This window comes from Lutra lutra, chromosome 3 (assembly GCF_902655055.1).
Source record: "Lutra lutra chromosome 3, mLutLut1.2, whole genome shotgun sequence".
Classification (NCBI taxonomy): Eukaryota; Metazoa; Chordata; class Mammalia; order Carnivora; family Mustelidae; genus Lutra; species Lutra lutra.
Window position 1 is genome coordinate 154669666 of NC_062280.1, and position 20146 is coordinate 154689811.

A 20146-nucleotide genomic window follows, 5' to 3' on the forward strand; every position below is an offset into this window, starting at 1 on the left:
GATAAAATTGTACACAAATATACAATTATACAAATACAACTGTATATACTAATACAATTGTACACATTAATACAATTGTATACATAGCCAAATGTATCAGATTATCTTTAAGTTCTACATTTCCCTCCTGATCTTCCCCTAGAACTTTCTATGTTTATGCTTCTCCAAATATGTACTTTTTTCTTTCTGCTACTATATTTTTCGTACCTGAAAGTTCTTTTTGTTTTTAAATCTTTTTTATACATACCTTTTTTATATTTCAATGATAAAAAGAAGAGGATGATATATACATTATTACGATTTAATATAGATTAATTGATGCTATTCCCTACATTTTCTCTGTCTACTAAGAGTTTCTTTGTTTTGTTTTTCCTTTCTTTTTTCATGTTGAATATTTTCCTCAAATGTCAGCTGATGAATCCTGGGCTTAAATTAATATTTAAGACTAAACACTTGGAATGAGTGAATAATAGGTCTGTTAACTAGCAAGCTTTTCCATGGGATGTTCTTACAGGAAGCTAGCATTTTTTGAGAGACAGGAGCCGAAATGCCATTATCTGGAAGCCTTTTCTCTGGACTGTTCATTATCTACAGAAGAAAATTCAGACATCTACTTAAAATATAAGCTTCGCTCCTGTGTAGTAAAGACTAGGTGGTGGAATGGGGTCAGAAGAAGATTTTGTCATTCATTTCTCCCCTTTTCTCCCCCAAACCTTCCTCTATGTTCACATAACCTCTGTTTTTGGTGGAGTACCTCAGCTCTGGCTTGTATTCTAATTCTAGAGTTTTTAGCACAATTTTTCCAGATAGCATACTTTTTATCTCCTGGAGGTACGGAGGAAAGGCTGGGGCTGGCGGTGGGGGGGTGGTAGGGTAAGCGCAGCATAGTGGTTACAAATCTGGATTTGGAGCCACCGTGACTAGCTGGAGGCGGAACAGCTCCCTAAGAATCCTTGCATTTTCAGCTCTATGCCTCCTTCCTCCCATCTGTGGTTCCTGAACCCTCATGTGGAGCTGTGAGGACTAGATCAGTCTGTTTCTCATTGGGGTACCTATCTTGGAGGGTTGAATTGTGTCACCCCAAATTTATGTTGAAGTCCTAAATCCTGGTATCTGTGAATGTGACTTTTGCAGATATAATTGAGTTAAGATGAGCTCAAACTTGATTAGCATGACTCGAACCAAAAGATTAATGTCCTTCTAAGAAGACTATGTGAAGAGACAGAGAGACAGGGAGAAGGCGCCGTGAACACGGAGGCAGAGATTTGAGTGACCCAGCTTGCAAGCCAATGACCACCAGAGCCTGTAGGCTACCAGCAGAAGCATGGAGGAGAAAGAGGACAGATTCTCCTCCAGAGCCTCCAGACAGAACCAACCCGGCCAACACCTTCAGACTTCTAGCCTCTAGATTTGTGACAGATCAATTTTCTGTTACTTTAAGTGCCCCCGCCTGCCTGCTCCCCAGTTTGTGGTAATTTGTCATGGGGGCCTTGGAAATGAATAACCTGCATTCCAGCTTTCTCTCCCGGCACCATGTTCTTCTCCACTGTCATACGTTGTTCCAGGTGAAAGATGTCTTGGTTTCAGAGGACTGGAGATTGGTTTTTATTACTCTTTCTCTTAGTGCCTCTGTGGTGATTCCCAAGGGGACAAAGGGGTTAAAACATCTTTACTATTCTATTTTAAAACTAAAAATCTCTATAGTCTTTTAATTTTTCCTTTTTCCCCCTCTAAACCAGTTCATACCAATTAATGCACTTTAAGTGCAATATAGGAACTATTCATAGAAAGAAAATTAATTTCAATCTCTAATTAGTATACCCGTTCTGCACACTACTGTCACGTTACTCACAAATTTATAATAACTCTCTAGTGACAAATGCATCTCCACCTACAGAAGGTAGGTGGAGAAGGGGAAAGAACGAAGAGGAACTAACATTGACGTCATTGAACATCTACTCAGTCCAGATACTGCAGTAGAGTACTTTCCCATACTTCTACTAAATCCTTCTAATCGTCCTACTAGTTTATGAAACGTGTAATTTCTCTATTTTACAACTGAGGAGGAGGACATTCAAAAGTTAAATAACCTGCTATTGTCACCCTTTTAACAAGTCAAGAAGTCAAACCAAGACGTGTCTGTCTCTAAATCCCAAGCCTGATACCACGCTCTCTTTCAAGGTCAAACTGCTTGGCTAGATCATTTAAGGTTTCTAGAAACAAAATTCAAAAATCTGGCTAGTTTTATGCTTTCACAAATAATCAGTGAATAAGAATAACTACTGCTCTCTTATAAGGTAACTACTCTGTGTGTGGCAGGCACATTGCAAAAGATTTATTTTTAATAGTGAGAAACGGTTTCCGTATTTGCCTATTCCAAACTGACATTTAATGAGGACCGATAAAATATAAAAATAATTCTAATGGTACCTTAGCAATAACTAGGGGAGCACAAAGTGTTGTTCTCATAGAGAGGATCTCAGATATGTAATATAGTGGACACACACCGGGAGGAAGACCAGCTACTCGAGGGTCACCATTCTCCATCCCTGTTAGAACGCCTGCCTCATACATAACTCAGCACCCCAATAATGCTGAAACACACATCGTGTAAAATGACCCACCAGAGTTTCTGTTACTTTCCTAAATAACTACCACACTATTTTAAAGTATGAATATCTTACCTTCTTAAAAAATGGGAGGATTCTGCTTGACTGGTGTTCTGAAGCACGCTCAGACTGCCTTCCATCATGCTGAGCACTATGCTTACATCTGGAGGGAAACTTTTAGAGCCTTTAGGTTATCGGGAAACCAACTGCCCTTTGGCACAGGGCCGGGTAAGTACCCCGACCACTTTTCTCCTCCCCATACTTTACAGACTATCATTACATAATTGTCTCCCTTTTCAGAGGGATTGATGCAAAGATGGTTTTGTCTCCCTGAAGAGTTACCTCTTGCGGTCGACACAGGACACATGCCATGGGTCCTTCCCCATCACCCTTGCCTCTCTTTCTACTCAGACTTTCAGGAGGAGACCTTTTATCTTAGTTCTCAGGGAAAACAGATGTCACCAGGTGAGACCTTCAGATTCCCCCTTACTCAGTGTTTGCATCCCCTTCTCTCTGTATATCCTTCCTTTTTCACTGTCCAGGTTCTCCACACCTGTGCTCCCCCATGCCATCCCCCAAGAACCTCACTCTATCCATCGCCCCAGTACATATTCATCACTCCCCTCCAGAACACAGTAAAGACAGTAAAGCCATGGCACGTAAAAGGCAAAGAGACATAACTTACTCATTACACCATGACTTGCTTTGGTTCCTGCTATTTCTCTTGTTTTTCTTCTTTCACACCCAGGCAATTTAGGAAGAGAAGCCTACCCTTCGCCATCCAATGACGTCTGGCTTCAGTTTCTACTATTCTGTAGAAATTACTCTTCCTGAGGTGAACAATGGCACCCGTGTTCGCCAGCCAATCTGTGTCCAGGCGCTTCCCCATCATTTTTTGCCTGGCCTCCCTGAAGCCTAAGACTTTGCTGATGGCTTTTTCCCAGGCTCCTCTTTCCCTTGCCTGCTCCTTCCAAGCTGCATAGCCCAGAAGAGCCCTGTATACCACCTGGCCCAGAAGACCCAGTAAGACTAATGGCCGTCCCAGGCACAAATGATGGCTTCTCCTCCCGGTATCCTGGGAGAAGCTTCCCAGTAGCACCATTTTCACTGAATTGTAACTGTTTATCTTAAACAATTTATTTGTCATTAAAACTGTAGATCTGCCAACCATTTGACATGTTTTCCACATTTGTGATTATGTCAATGCAACTTTAGTTCTCAAGTGACAAAATGACAGTACAAGTGGCTCCATTTTAAGGATATACATGTAAAAATATAACGTGTGGAAAAAGAGAAAAGTAAAATAATCAAACAACACAAAAGCCAGTAATCAAAAAACAAAATAAAAAATTCTTCTTTCATCTTTCTGGAGGATTGTGGGGTAAAATTTGATTAAATCAAGAGATTCTGTCACCAGGAAAGAAAATATGCCCAAACACAAAATATAAAACAAAAGGACCGAGTTCTAGGAGCTTCTAAAATCTCTTCACGAACTCCTTGTGAACTTGTATTACGAGGAAAAGGAGAAATTTAGAGTGGGCCAGAAATTTTGAAAGATCATGTAATTATAGCCCACTATGGCACACACACAGAACAAAAGACATATTAATCACAACAACTATTTCAGGGAAGTCAAGGACATTCCTTTCCTTATGCAGTAGTCTTTTATCCCTTTTCACTCAATTTAGTTCCAGCCTTCAGCATACATTTGTGAATGCTCATTAAGTGAAAGGCATTTGCTATTTCTTACATAAATGTCCTTTTAAGACAACTTAAAGTCCTCACTGCTTGAGGATTTTTTTAACCTGTTCGTGCTTAAGAGCGTATATGATACTCACTAAGCCAGAAGGTTGTCCCTGCCTTGACTATAAATTAGAAAGGCCTTTCCCTTCTGCCCACAGGGCATCCTAACCTAGGCAGGAGCCCTGCTGAGTCCATGCTTCCTTTTGCTTGACTACATAGTAAATAGGAGAGACTGATATTTGAATAAAATGTGAAATCACCCAAATTGTTTTACACTCCTGGCCTAGAAAAATCTCCTTAAAAAAATATTTAAGTCTTTTTTGACAGTTACAGGTAGCATTTGATTCTGCTTGAAAGCTCCAGTGTAAGGGTGTCAAAAACAATTAGTATTTTAATAGCTCCCTTTCTTTCTCAGGTATTTAGCAGCAGAAGTTCATCAGAAAGAGAACAAAAAATATTCTCAAGAACATGAGCCAATGACATCTGGCAAAATCATATAATTTTACTTTATTATTCCCTAGGCTCTTTTCTACTTTGAATTAGGATACAGTTCAAAGAAATAAAAAATGGTAGTTGTCAACATTCGCTTTGATAAATACAGCTTTCTAGACAAGGAGTGGCTTGGTGTTGTCCTCATTGTTTTCAAACAAGCCTTAAGGCAGCTAGTGTTCAGTAGACAATACTGAAAACCTTACTAATTTCATAATTCTGCCTCAAGACAAATTCTTGTTGTTTGGTGGAAGGCAGGTCAAGAAATAAAGAGGACCCACGACTGAGTGGATTAGGGAGGGCGGGGTGGTTATATGTGAAGTTTTGAGAGATCCACAATGAAGCCTGTCTTGTGTTGCCTCCCTTATTTCGTGAGAAATATGCTAATTCAATGATATCGAACTAGCTTCACATTTAATTCTGACTTCAAATCTTCGAGTAGCAGAGCAGCTGTGCCTGGTGGCAATACAATCTTATTTCTATAAAAATCTCTCAAAGCTCCACATATAAGTAGAAGAGTAAAAATAGATAATCAAATCCAAATTAAGGCTATTAAGAATTGATTTAGTGTAAAGATAATATAGCAAGATTTTGTTTAGGTTATGGATGTTCACTAAAAATGTGTAATACTTGTTTGCCTAAATTTTTGATTATGTTTTATCTTATTTTGTCACAGTTAAATAGTTTTATCATTAGGGACTTTAATTGCATATAGTTTATAGAATTCTTTCTGATTACTCTATATCCATTTAACTGAGAAAAAAAACCTCACTGTACTACTTAATGAAAAGAGAACCTTCTAATGAAGATGCAATCAAATCGCAGGCAGATGTACCACAAGGTGTGGCTACACCTACACCGTTCCTATTTGTGAAACCTTTGTTGGGAACACTTTATAGCATCTACACTGTGTGCAGAGGAAGAGATGTCCTGGAAGAGAGTAGGAAGTAATGTGTCCTGAAATGCACTAGCAACTCAGTGGTATACCCCTGCATTGTAGAAACAGGGAAGCAAACAACAAAAGACAGAAAAGGAGGAAACCAAGTCCTTGAAAGTCTCCTTTCCCCCTTCATAATGTTGGCTCGACTATCATGCAATTTCCCCAATTTCTTCATCTCTCTTTTGCCTCTTGTTCACTTCGTTACCCACCTGTGTCCACCCCTGAGGTGTATCCCTTGATTTGCCATCCTCTAGATTTAAATATTTTTCTTTAGAGAACTCATTAGCTTAAGTAGCATTAGCAGTTCTCTGTGGGGGTCTCTTAACTCACAGCTCTGGACCTGGCTTCTTCCCTCAAACCTTAAAAAGCTCTTTGATTCACTCGCCATCCCTTGTGGCCGGGCCGATCGGTGTTGGCATCTAGGGTGGCTATGAAGTCCTTTTGAGTCTTTCTTCTCTCCTACATTTGTCACTTCAGTTCCAGAAAATCTGCTCAGACCTGTTATTTTCCTACTCAAAAACCTCAACAGTCCAATTTCTTGGCCATGCATCAGACTTTCCATATACTTCTTTCCTATCTGGTCCTTCATTTTTAACCAGACTGTTTGATTCACTAACAACCAAATATGGTACGATCTTTATAAAAATGCATTAATAAATACTTTGATTATCTTAACTTAAAAGGAACTCTTACTCTTTTCCACAGACTACAGAAAATCTTCAGATTTGGAATGCACTGTGGAAAGACACAAGATAATGCCCTGTACTCATTAGCAGAAGCTTTCCTTTGTTTTATTTACTGTTGTTAAACTCTGCTTGATTAAGCAAGGGAAAGAAATCTAATTAATAAGCAACTCTCCACTTCTAAGGAGTGAATAATCCAATCAAGTTCGAACGCATCCTCCCTATTTGATACAACACCTTTTGAAGCACAGACCACTGATGATCAAATAGCTCCTTCCATGACAGATAACATTTTAGGGAGGAGATGAGAAAGGGGTTAACAGTGTTCACAGCTGGAGCTTTAGCAATTAGCATATTAAATCCCACTTATTTGGGTGACATCTAGCGACCTGATTTTGCTCAATATAGTACATTAATTGTTCCATTCAAACCTAAACATAAACATGTCTGTTCATTCAACGCATTCTTACTAAACATCTGTGTGTCAGGCACCAACAGAGTGAGTGCTGAGGTTACAGCAGTATGTAAGTCGGGTATCTTTTAACCCCTTGTCCCTACCCTGATGGGACTCACCAGTAGTGGGGCAGACATTGAATAGTTAAGAGAAAATGACTACTGCAAAATGGGAAAGCCATTGGGATTATTAGAATATATAGTTTTATAGACTGGGGTTCACTGGAGAACCTCTGAGAAAGTGCACACACCTATTGCTCTTTCCTGGCCCACACCTGCCCTTGGGCTTTTGTCCTCGCTTCTACTCATCCTTCAAAACTCAGCCTAGATTTCAGGTCCTTCTAGAAGTCAAGTCTGGATTGTCCTCATAAGGTCTGGATTGGTCTTCTGCATCTGTAGGTACTCCCAAAGCTTTATGTGTTGCTTATATCCCCGCATTAACCAAATGAATGGGAATTGTTACTCATCTGTCCAAACTAGATGATGAATGCTTAGGGACTATCTCTATAAGTGCCTAGCAAGTGCTTAATAATTTTTGCTAAAAGAATGAACAAATAAAGGTTTAATGAGGAAAAATACTGGGCATTTAATTTCTGCTGAGGCTATCAAAGGCAAAGAAAAGGATAAAACAGTTAATGGTTTTAACCAAAGTCTTTTTGGCAGAGGTTTGGAACACAGAACAAGGGCTGGGTTACTCAGCATGTAGAATTTCCGTGCTTCTGAAGGCCATAGCAGTTAGAACGCTTGAGGTCATCTTTTGCCAAAATATATCCTGGGATATTTTAGCTGCAAGGTCTCAGAGGATACTCTACCAGGATCTTCTAATTCTGAAATAAATTATTCTGAAATATTCTGAAATAAATAATTTTGCATTTATTTTTATTTTTATTTTTTTTAAAGATTTTATTTATTTATTTGAGAGAGAGACAGTGAGAGAGAGCATGAGCCAGAAGGTCAGAGGGAGAAGCAGACTCCCCATGGAGCTGGGAGCCCGATGCGAGACTCGATCCCGGAACTCTGGGATCATGACCTGAGCTGAAGGCAGTCGTCCAACCAAATGAGCCACCCAGGAGTCCCTGCTACTGCATTTTTATCTTTAGGTATAATCTAAATCTGTACTTATAATCTATATAATCCATAGTCTTTGTAACAGAGTATAAGTTGGCTAAAATTAATATAGATGTTTTAATACAGAGTTTTTTTTATTATTTTTTTAAGATTTATTTATTTTTTTTAATTTGACAGACAGAGATCACAATTAGACAGAGAGGCAGGCAGAGAGAGAGAGAGGGAAGCAGGCTCCCTGCTGAGCAGAGAGCCCGATGTGGGACTCGATTCCAGGACCCTGAGATCATGACCTGAGCCGAAGGCAGCGGCTTAACCCACTGAGCCACCCAGGCACCCGAGTTTTTTTTTTTTTTTTTTTTAAGTTTTTATATATTTATTTGTCAGAGAGAGAGAGAGAGAGAAAGAGAGAACAAGCCGGGCAGAGGCAGGCTCCCTGCTGAACAAGGAGCCCTGACATTCATGCAACTCGATCCCAGGACCCTGGGATCATGACCTGAGCCAAAGGCAGATGCTTAACCAACTGAGCCCACCCAGATGTCCCTAATACAAAGTATATTAAAAAAAATAAAAAGTGGTTATAATTCCAGAAGATGGTATATTCTTGGAAAAGACTGCTACCTAGCAGTTAAATCTGGGAACAGGAGACAAGATACACTAGAGGCTAGAAAACCTCTGAAAGGGTCTTTCTCAGTAGGTCACCCTTATGTCAAGAAGAGGGGAAAAAAAAGGCACATAGATTGCTTATAGCCCAAGGATGTGAAAGGAATAGATGCTGATTCAAGCCATGTATTCAGAGTACAACATGGCAGAAAGATTAAGAACTTGGGATCAGAGTCAGCTCAGGTTCAAAACTTGGCACAGGACCACAAGCAAATTACCAGACCTCTTTAATCTTTCGTTATTTTCAACAACGAAATGGAGATAAAAATATTGACTATCTGATAGGATTATTGTGAAGATACAGGATGATATGTATAAAAATTCTGTATGGTGCTTGGTATTTAGTAAGCCGAATAACTCAGTAGACATTAGATTATTATTAATGCTTAAAAATATTATTTTACTTAGAATATAAGCAAGTTTAAAATAATTGTAGAAGATCTATGTCTTCAGAAAGAAGGGTTATGAGATAATATGAACCACTATAAGCATATAGGAAATGTCAGACATTAGTATAAGTACATGAAAGCAGAGTAAAAAGTAAAATAGGCTCAACTTACATTTAATTCACATAGTTCAGTTGAGTTGTAGGGTTAGCATTTTCAAAACAAAAAGCAATTTTTAGAAATAGCAAGATTACAAAATACTCTGAAATATCATTTTTCCTGATAATAATCATGATCCTTATTTCAGTGACAATATTTTCCTTAAATTCTGCACTTTTCAATATCTAGTCTAATAAATCTATCTTTACATACAGAGTTCGTAAAGATTAACTGGGTATTTGGATTTTTCCCCACTTGGTTAGATATATGAAAGGAAAACACAACAGAAATATTGATAGGAAGAAAGTGTTAAAAAAACACTTTAATCCACTACATTTATATTAGAAAAGAATTTGACCTTTATGATATATCTCCTTTGGCTTGCTGTATAACCTATGAGTTTAATTATCACAATAGCCTCATAACTTCAGATAGTACATGTCAACCTGAGTAAAGACAGAAATGCAAGGTTCATCTGCTTTTATGCAATGGACCAAAACACCACAATTTATAAGTAATTATAGATGATCTTTTGTAGCCCGGACACTTTACTGACATTACGGTTAGAAAAGACTGGGTTTCCCAAGGCCAGTGCACAAAATTACCTTAAATAATCTTCCTCTACATAATAACTAAAATACTTATTTTAAATTAAGCATAGGATGGATATATATATGCCATTATAATCATTTCATGATCATGGTTTTGGCTGTGGGTCTTTAATGACACACAATGGGGACTGCATTATCTTACATATTTTGTTATTAATAAAAAATAACTCAAAATACCCACATGTAATCAAAAAAAGAAACGTGATGGGAATCAGAACTGCATTATGGTCATATTTGTGTCACTAACTAGCTCTGCACTCTTGGGAGGGTTTGCGGCTTCTCTGAATTTCCATTTATTCATCTACAAAACAAAATAATCTCTAGGGTCAAAGATAGCTCTATTCTCTAGACATTTACCATTATTGACTATGTCGCAATGACTCCAAATCATAAACCCAACGTTAGGAAGTACTTAATTATCCACAATGAGTATCTGTAACATACTACAGTTCCTATTTTCTGCTGTTAGAGTAGGGAAAGGCCAAACAACAAAAACATACTATTGAAAAGACTAGAAAGACCTATTTAAACATTTCATCTTGAGCAATAAACATCTACCCATCTATTAAGATTAATTACCCACATTTACTTTTTTTCTTATTCACTTCATAGTTTTTTCTAGGCTACCCTAGAAATTTGACACAAATGTCTGTACTTAGCCACACATTAACACTTCCAGAACTTAACTCCTCCGTATCTATAACAACCCTAGAAGGAAAATCTGTCAAGTATTTTTCCATTTATAAATCTGGCAAGTTTTGATGACAATCTCACTCTGAATAAATGACAACGTAATTGATAAATTTGCTTATGACCTTGGAAGGTAAGCAGAACCCCATAACACATAACAGTGAGAGAAAGGAAACCAATGTAAATAAAACTCGGTCAGCAGGAATTGGCACCTTGAAGAGAGGAGGGCTCTATTCAGGTGGGTGTGCAGGTGCTGCTTAGGGACTTTTGAAAGCAGTCAATCTCAGATAAACATCAGAAACTCAGTTACTCACCTTTTTCGTGATTCTAGTACATTCTTCCACAAAAAGAGCACATGAAACTCACCTGTATTAATTATTTTGCCAAAATGCTGGTCACAGTATTTCAAAATATACTGGCAAATATGGTAGAGTAAAAGAGTTTAAGATTTAATATTTCAAATTGTATCTTGATGTAGGGGAAATCCACTATGTAAAATATTACTTTGAGAGCAAACTGTTTCTGAAAGGACACCCTGGGCAACACTGATCAAAAATGTCTGAGATAATTTCGAATAATAAAAAATTGGAAAATTCATCTGAGACCTGAAAGAAGAACTTTAGATACTACCTCCAGGCCATATCGTAAGCATGGAATATTATGAATATACAATCTCAGGGCAATAGGCACATCCGCACATTTCTACTCCTATAGTTATATTTAAACTTGAGAACCTTCACAGCAGCCTATTAAAATAATAGATCAACAGGATAAAAGTAGATAAGAAGAATGTGCAATTTATGAATATGGTTTATTACCATGGTTACAAACTTTCAGAACAGGCCTCTGAGACATGGGACTGAGACTTTGCCGAATATCTGTTAAGAGAGAGAGAGAGAAAATTAATACAGACGTCTGTTCATCTCAAGAAATGTTAACAGTATTAGACAGTTTTCAAAGGTTAAATATGTCTGGACCCAAAGCAATGCTTCAATACCCTGAAATACTTGAAGCAATGACGTTATGACTTTTACTTCCCATTTAATTATGCTATTGTAAATTCCACAGGGATAAGGTGCATATGGTTCTTTAGATGAGACATGTCACATGAATCAGGATTTTCTAGGTTCAGTGCTTTGGTCTGTTAATGTGCTACTGCCATCGCCCAACTGGAATGCTTCTCTGACATTTGTCATTGCAAGGGAAGGATTAAGCAAACTCATGAAACTTCTGAAGAGTTGTTGCCCAGAGCACTACATTCTTGACACATGACTTGAAAAGAATTAAAAGGAAAAAAAAAAAACAAAAAACAGTGGTTCTTTATGATAGTTCCCTAGAAAGTAACATGAAACAAGTATAATGTTCACCTTTTGGCTTTGGCGTCCTTTTTCTTCGGTCGCGGAAGGCAGCCCCCGACTGCAAAGCCTCCAGCAGACTATCCATCACTCCTGTCTCATCACCCTCTGTGAAAAGAGATGCAGGGAATTCCGTCAGCCCTCAGGGTTACCATAGCAATGTCAGAGCACACACAGAAACTGGTGATGGTGATGGTTAGGGGGAAGAAAGATCAGATGCCAGGGCGAAACCAGCAATTTCAAAATAAGAAAGGACTTCAACTCTCTCATAAATCAAGTATCTTTTAATGAAATCGGGCTCATTAGTGCCTGTGTTGCCATCCACTAAAGAGGACCAGGTTCCACTGATTCACACACAGGACTGCTTTTATAGTCTGGCGGCCCAATAACTAAATAGAATGCGGTTCTAGGCATATCTGTGTCCCAGGTTATCACAAATCACATTTCCCTTGTAGAAATGGATTATTTTCAAAGCATCAGCTTCTATTCTAAAATCGACCAGGTGTGTGAGAATGTTTTGTTGCTGTTACCAAGACTGCTGCCTAAACTTTTTGAACGAAATTATATTTCCAGGTTAACTACTGTGAACATGTAACAATTGTGAACAACAACTGATTTTTTATATCAGAAGATAATTGTCCTTTGACTTTAGGCAACACAGAACAATGACTACAAACTCTGATAGAGTGTATGAAAAGTTTGTCTTCTGTAATGAAAAATAAACCAAAAGAGGCTCTCAAATACCTAAGTATTTGTCACCCAATTATGATTAGTTTAAATTGATATTCTGTATCTATTTAATGGAGGCCGTAGTTATAGAGCCAATCCTCTCTCCAAAGAACAGATTATTTTGTAATATCCGTAGTTATCTATAGTGGTCAGTGCTAAATATTATTCAAAGGAAGTGGCAGGGGGAAGCTTCAAAGAAACTACTGATCCAAGCCCAAATTCAAGGAAATACACTTTTTTCGTCCCTCAGGAAGAGGTTATTTGTAGGATTCTCTATGCAATTGTATGGCTGGTATAGTTACATCTTATGTAATAGAAAACTAATTTCCTCTGGATTTCTTATTGCTTTTTACTGCAATGTAATCCCTTGATTGGAAACAGATGACAAATAAATGCAGGAGAGTACAGATAACAAATTCATTTACAGTTTATAAACAGATATATAAATATAAATATATATTGGCCTCTTTCCATCTGGTTCTATCTCATATTTTTAGAAATAATTACACCCACAAAGTACTAAACTTTGTGGGTGTAATTTAAAAAAAAGCTGGGTGACAGGTAGAATATCTGAAGGTTAATTTACAGATAAATTTAATTCTAAAGTGGCTTGATGGCTATTTTAATTAAAATACATTAAAAATTTCAGACACCTTAATTAGTAACTAGATATCTTTGAAAATTTACACTCAAACTTAACTTAAAAAAAAAAAAAGAACTGCAAGTTATGCCAGATATTCAAAATTGAAGGGATATATTTCATTAGTAAAAGACAACATTTTAAAAATCTAAAGCTTAGGGCGCCTGGGTGGCTCAGTGGGTTAAAGCCTCTGCCTTCAGCTCAGGTCATGATCCCAGGGTCCTGGGATCGAGCCCCGCATCAGGCTCTCTGCTCAGCAGGGAGCCTGCTTCCTCCTCTCTCTGACTGCCTCTCTGCCTACTTGTAATCTCTGCCTGTCAAATAAATAAATAAATAAATAAATAAATAAATAAATAAAATCTAAAGCTTTAAGAAAGCAAGCATGAGATTAATGACATACACTTTAAGGGGGGAAAAAAATAAACACAAACCCAAAACTAAAATCAAAGGACTACAAAGAAAATGTAGACTTCCCTTAGCAAGTTTACTATTGGTAATGGTATTGACATAGTGATTCTGAACCTATTATGTGTGTATTACAAGACTGAGCAGATGGCTAAACTCACTGTAGGAAAGGAAATACTAATATGGAATAGGAGGAGAGCAAGAACCATGAAGTGTTGGATCGCATTTAAAAGTATCATACAGGCTCAAGGTTTAAAACAAAAACAAAAACAAACAAACCAAAAAACACTTTTTCTAGCTTTCCAAAATAACCCAGAAGTAATGACTCTGTGGCAGCAATGAACACGCCTGGTCTCCAGATCCTGGTTTCTAAATACCATTACTAATGCAAACCAGAATACTTAGAGAAATAGTTGATTATGGGGCAGAGACCAAGAAAGTGGGAAAAAAGCCAGGAATGTATTGATGTACCAGAAAATTAGAAAGTGCTCACTGACAAGCAGGGATGTGTCAAAAGGACAGAGGGGGCCAGACTGAAGGACAGTGTTGGCCAAATTTAGGGTGATTTGAGCACTAAATGAGTAATAATAGGGATGGATTATTATACATTCGGGGGAAGAACACTTATGCATCCATACTGATACTAAAAAATTAAAAATAAATATGGAGTAAGGGAAATTTCTTTACAGAAGAATGTCAACCAACAGGTGTCAAAGATATGGGGGAAACATAAAATTTACTACATTATAATTCACATACTAAGAGCTGATTGAGGCAGAAATCATTAACAGGTACAGAATCTATTGGGTATAAGGCTGTCAGGGAACAGGATTTGGAGAAATCTGGCAGATGTCACCTTACCTAAATAATCAAATCTGACATCAAGTGTGACAGTAATGGTAGACACTGACAATAATGCCTTCTGAAAGGGTGCCCTGAGACGGACTCAACCTGTGTAGTACTTGGCACAAAAATATTTATCCTAAATCTAAATGTGAGAAAACTATAATAAAATCCAAAGTGAGGGGTGACTGGGTGGCTCAGTCAGTTACGCATCTGCCTTCAGCTCAGATCATGATCCCAGTGTCCTGGTATCAAATCCCACCTTGGGCTTTCTCCCTCTTCCCCTCCCCCCTGCTCATGATCTCTCTCTCTAATAAATCAATAAAATCTTAAACCCCTCCCCCCCAAAAAGGAAACCCACAGTGAGGAACATTCTGTAAAGTGACTGATGTGGGTTCTGAAAGACTATCAGTTATGAAAAACAAGTAAGGAAGGAAAAAAAGAAGAGGTTAGGGAGATTGAGGGAAATTCAAGAGATAGGACAACCAAATGTAATGCACAATCTTTGATTAGCTCTTGCACTGTATCATATAAATGATATTATTGGGAAAATTGGGCAAATTTTAAAATGGACTGGATATTACATAATTGTATGCAAATATTAAGTTACCTGAATATGATAATTATCTTACCATTAGGTAGGTTAATTCCATTGTTCTCAGGAAATAGTTGCTGACACACTTAGGCTCACTAAACAACTTGTCCCTGTCTCATGTTCTCCATTTCATGCTCTTGAACATGCTGCCTTGTTTACACAGAACATCCTTCCCTTTTCTTTGCCAAGCTAATTCCTCCTCTAAGACAGAAATGAGAATCCTTGCCTGACGTATGTGACCTGAACCAGGGGCCCCTCTATGTCTTAATGGCATGCGGTAGCCGCAGCAATAAATCCTTTACAATATAATTTACTTGACAGTTTCTGCCACCAGACTGAGTTCACTGAGGACAGAGATTACGGCTTTTATTTATCCTTAATACCTAGCAAAATGCCAATATTACACAGAAAGTGTTCATTAATAAATGTTGACTAAATAACAAGTGAGGCACCAATATGGTCAATGGGTAGGAGTAATCATGCAGGAAAATATAGGTCACAGGTGGGAAGAGGGGCTGGGAAGTGGTGGGAGCACATTCCCACCATCACTGTAAACAGTGCAGCGCCATTTTTTCCTCTTCCCTTGTCTCACACAACCATTCAGGTGTCAAACCTTGTTCATGCACATGCTCCAATATCTCAAGAATTGATCGATTTTTTCCTTTTCTGACTGAACTTTAAGCTCACTATCCAGAATTGAATTACTTTTCACCTGAAATCTCACTGAGTTGCCAGGAGTCACACTGCGTCCAGTTAATCCCAAATTCGAATTCACTCCATACAGCACAGGTCAGCTCAAAAGCAGAGGCACGATCTTCAGTCTCCCAGTCATGAATTTTCACTATCTCTCACCTCCCACAATATAAAGTTCCAACTCTTTCACTTGCCCCTACACTTGATCCCAATTGTGTTTCAAATCTTATCTTTCAATTTCACAACCTGTTCTTCAGCTGAAGGCAACTTTCTTCACACACCTTTTCTCTCCCATCCTTCCCTGTCCAGCGGGAACCTCTGTGTTCTTATTCCCCAGAGCTGATGGCTTTTCAGGGCCTTCATTCCCAATGAAGAACATATTATTCCCAATGGGAAGAATATATCATTCCCAATGGGAAGAATAAATTATGGAAGTAAGAAGACATGCGTGCTAGTCTGAGTTCTTGACCAACTACCTATGTGACTCGGGACTCGTTACATAATCGCTTCTGAGAAGTCTAATAGAAAGAATATCTGTCTAGGGTTTATGAGGGGATCCAATGAGAAAATAGAAATGAGAGCACTTGGAAAATTGCCAAGTGATACAAAAATATAGGGAAATAAATTCATAAACGAACTCCATAGCAGACTACAGGAAATTTGTGAAATATTTGATTAGGCTTCAAGTGTTGTTTTAGATACAATATAAATTAACTGATTTTAACTGACTTTAAGTGTATTTTATTATGTCTTTGATTATCGTCATTTCTAAGGGAAACTGATCAGAAGTGCCTATCAGAAATAGGCCCTCTAAATAGTCTCTAAATAATCCAATGTGTAAGATAAAGACATAAAGTGGAGGCGTTATTCCAAATATTAAAACTACATTTAGATTATAATAATTCATCATATGATTATGGAGGGCCTACTACATGCCAGGACAATATTAGGCACTAAAATTCCCTAGGGCCCAGGGATTAATAAGACATGTTTTCCGATCTCAAGAAGCAGAACAGTGTGAAAGGTATGGGAGGGATCCTACGAAGTACTGGAGAAACAAGGTTTCCTAGTGAATTATGACCTGACAAATAAGCAGTATTTAGTCATGGCAAAGACGAGGGAGAGAATAGCATCCCTGGCAGAAGGAATAGCAGGTACAAAAGCAAAAGATATGAATAAAAACAAAAGTGAGCTAGAGTCAAGCATTGAAATGATTTATATTTACATGATTCTAATACAAATTTAATAATTCAAATTTACATCACTTTAATACATTATTCCTCTACAAAGAGAAATAAAAATTAGGTATTTTTAAATTGTAGACTGGAATTCAACATCTCCAACTACAAATCAGTTCATGTCAAAAATATTTATAGCCTCCCCAGTGCTCCATGCAATCCGTGCCCTCTACAATACCCACCACCTGGTGCCTCCAACCTCCCACCCCCCACCCCTTCAAAATTCTCAGATCGTTTTTCAGAGTCCATAGTCTCTCATGGTGCACCTCCTCTTCCAATTTCCCTCAACTCCCTTCTCTCCATCTCCCCTTGTCCTCCATGCTATTTGTTATGTGGTGCAAAAATAATGAATATTGTTATGCTGAAAAAAATAAAAAATTAAAAAAAAAAGAGTAGAAAGAAAATAAAATCCATTCTGGGTCTCGGAAAAAAAATATTTATAGCCTCTCTCTTGCTATGAACTCTTTTAAATCAATAGACAAACTATAATAGTCAAAGCTTTGCTATATCAGAATAATACATCACCTTGTTTAATTAGTAAATGGTATTTACAAAAATCGTACAGTGTCAAGGGAAATGGAGGAGAGAGAGCTGAGGAGGAGATATCCCTAAAGCAGAATCAATGGGACATGCAGACAAGCAGAGGGTGGCCTACTGAGGAGTTAGACAAGTCTGAGGTCTCAGGGGCCTATGACTGAAAATATGAAAATGTTTTAAAATAATATTCAGTTTGATGGGTAACAAATGTTGAAAATAATGAGCTTTTTGTTGGACACGTGAGTGCAAGGTGCTAGCAGGGACCTCCTGGTAACTTCTGAAAGTAAGCTGGAAATTCTGGCCTCAAATTCAGACAAAAATTGTGATGATATTTTAAGAAGTCATTTCTATATTACAAAAGATACTCATTCAGCACTGTGGGCCAGACCCTGGGAAAGATCCCGGGAATACAAAGGTTGGCTTTATTCTTGCCTTATATGGTCCTCTGGAAGTGCATATGACTGAATCAGGAGAGGCCATCTTGAGAACCAGGAGCAGAAAAAAGGTAAGGCAGTGACACGAAAAGGTATATTCTTTCCTCTGTTCTACTTTTCCCAAGCCAAGGTACAACACGGAAAGTACAGATAATTACAGATACAGAGAAGATCATAAAAGGCTCGAGTCGAGAACATTAAAAACAAACCAAATAGGTTGCACCACAAAGTAGAGAATCAGAATGGAAATGGATTTCTCAAAAGCAACACTGAGCCCAAGAAAACAAGATATGGATTTCAAATTCTGAAGAGAAATTATTTCCAATGAGGAAATCGTTACACTGCCTCTAAGAGGACAGAAAATGAACATGTAAGTTTATGAGCACTCATCCTTAGAAAGCTACTGGAAGATGTGCTTGGGCAAAAAAGATAAGAAGGTAAGAAAAAGAAACAAATATGGGATCCAGGAGAGGTGAAGGGACAAAACAGCAAAGTGGCAAAAATATTTCTCAGGATGACACTTGTGTCCCAGACCCAGAACAGCCAGTTCAGAACACATGGGAGAAAGCTGGATTGTAGGAGGGAACCATGGCCAAGGAACTAAAAGCAAACCTGCTGTATTGAGTCATTTGCACAAATGACTGCTGTTAATTTCACAGACCTGAGAGTCCAGATAAAATTGGAACAGGTGTACACAAATACTGAGCAAATTAAAGAAATTGTTCATATAAACCTAGAAATGACATTGTTGTCCAACAGGAAATAATCATGGAACACTAACTGAAGGGGTAAGGAATATTTCCACAGTTGTGATATTATAAACACTATTTTTTTGGACTATCATTTGTGATAATAGTAATGTGAGGACAGCAGGGGTGGAGGAGAAGGGGTATACAAGGGGAGTACGAGGTGGGGAGAAAGCAAAAGAGAACAAAATCTTCACTTCTCGGGAACATGTTAATGCATAAAATAAATTAACAGTAGTCTAAGCATATTATCAACATATAGAGAAGAGGTAAATAAATACCAGAAAAAAAAATCCCAAGAATTAAAATTGGCTGCCTCTGGGAAGTAGGAAGAAATGGAAGGAAGTTGAGAGGAAAGAGGAAAAATATATTTTATCACGCTAGGAGCTAAACATATTTCATTTAGGAATTTGCAGTCATTATGCTGATAAGATAAGGACAATGAAAGATCTCATGACAGAAAAAGATGACCAGGTAAGTAGAGATGAAAGAAGTTGATATTTGACCTACTTGTGCTTTCCTCTGATAAGGGGAAGAGGAGAGGTAACAAATGATACAACACAACATGGTGAGCTGTGTGACGGAGCTCTCCAGACCAGGAAGGATAGCTGGTATGGGGCAGGGAGAAGGGGCAGCAGTCCCAGAAGGCCTCCTGGATACCTAAGACTTAAAAAAGAGCTTTCTGTCTGTCACAGATGCCTAAAGAAGGAAGGCCCTGCTCAAGCTCACAGAACAGGTGGAGGGTGAAGAAATGCTTGGGAGACCCAGGTGTGTATGGGAGTGGAGAGCAGAGTGCCTGTGGGGCAGAGCTGAGAGGAGCCGAGGGCACAGGGAGGGGCCAATGGCCCCAAGCACTGAGTAAGGCACAGGAATTTGGGCCATCAAATTATTTCAATCTAGGACATAACATGGTCAAATTCCTGTTTTAGAAAGAAAATTCTGGGGAGAGACAAGATGAAGGGCAAGGAAAATAAGGTTAGAGGGCAGGTCTGAGGATTTAAATCCTGGCAAAATGTGATCGCAGGGCCCAAGTAAGAAATGGAAGGTGGTGCAAATGTGAAAGAAAATGAACAGAAAAATCTTGGTGGGCACGGATGGGAGTATTAAAAAATAAACCTGAGGCAAATTTCCAGGTACCCAGTGTGGCTAACTAGGTATGTACCGATATCCTTCACCAAGTACTGGATCGTTCTTGTTTGGTGGCGGAAGGGGGCTGAGCCTAGAAAGGAATCCATATTTGGATGCGTTGAGATGTTCAGGACACATCCAACTGCAGGTGATAAAAGGTGTTCAGAGGCTGATGGTTTCCCAGGTTTAACGCAAGAGGGAAGCGAAGTGGTTCCACTAACAGGTTTAACTTAGAAGCATAGCGGTTGTACCTGAAGCTACAGAAAGAATGTAAGCATAGCAAAAAGGTAGAGAACCCACGTTTTGAATTCA

The 20146-nt window shown here is 38.4% G+C and overlaps 1 protein-coding gene across 6 annotated transcripts in view; it reads right to left on the reverse strand.

Annotated features, from left to right (window-relative positions):
• Positions 1–20146, reverse strand: part of DIAPH3 (diaphanous related formin 3) — a 510449-nt gene that overhangs the window by 120382 nt on the left and 369921 nt on the right. For all 6 annotated transcript variants that reach the window (XM_047720091.1, XM_047720089.1, XM_047720090.1 and 3 more), the window contains 2 exons: positions 11859–11954; positions 11310–11369 (listed from right to left, as the gene is read on the reverse strand). In XM_047720091.1, coding sequence (XP_047576047.1) covers positions 11310–11369; positions 11859–11954 — 156 coding nt within the window. The remainder of the gene's footprint in view (positions 1–11309; positions 11370–11858; positions 11955–20146) is intronic.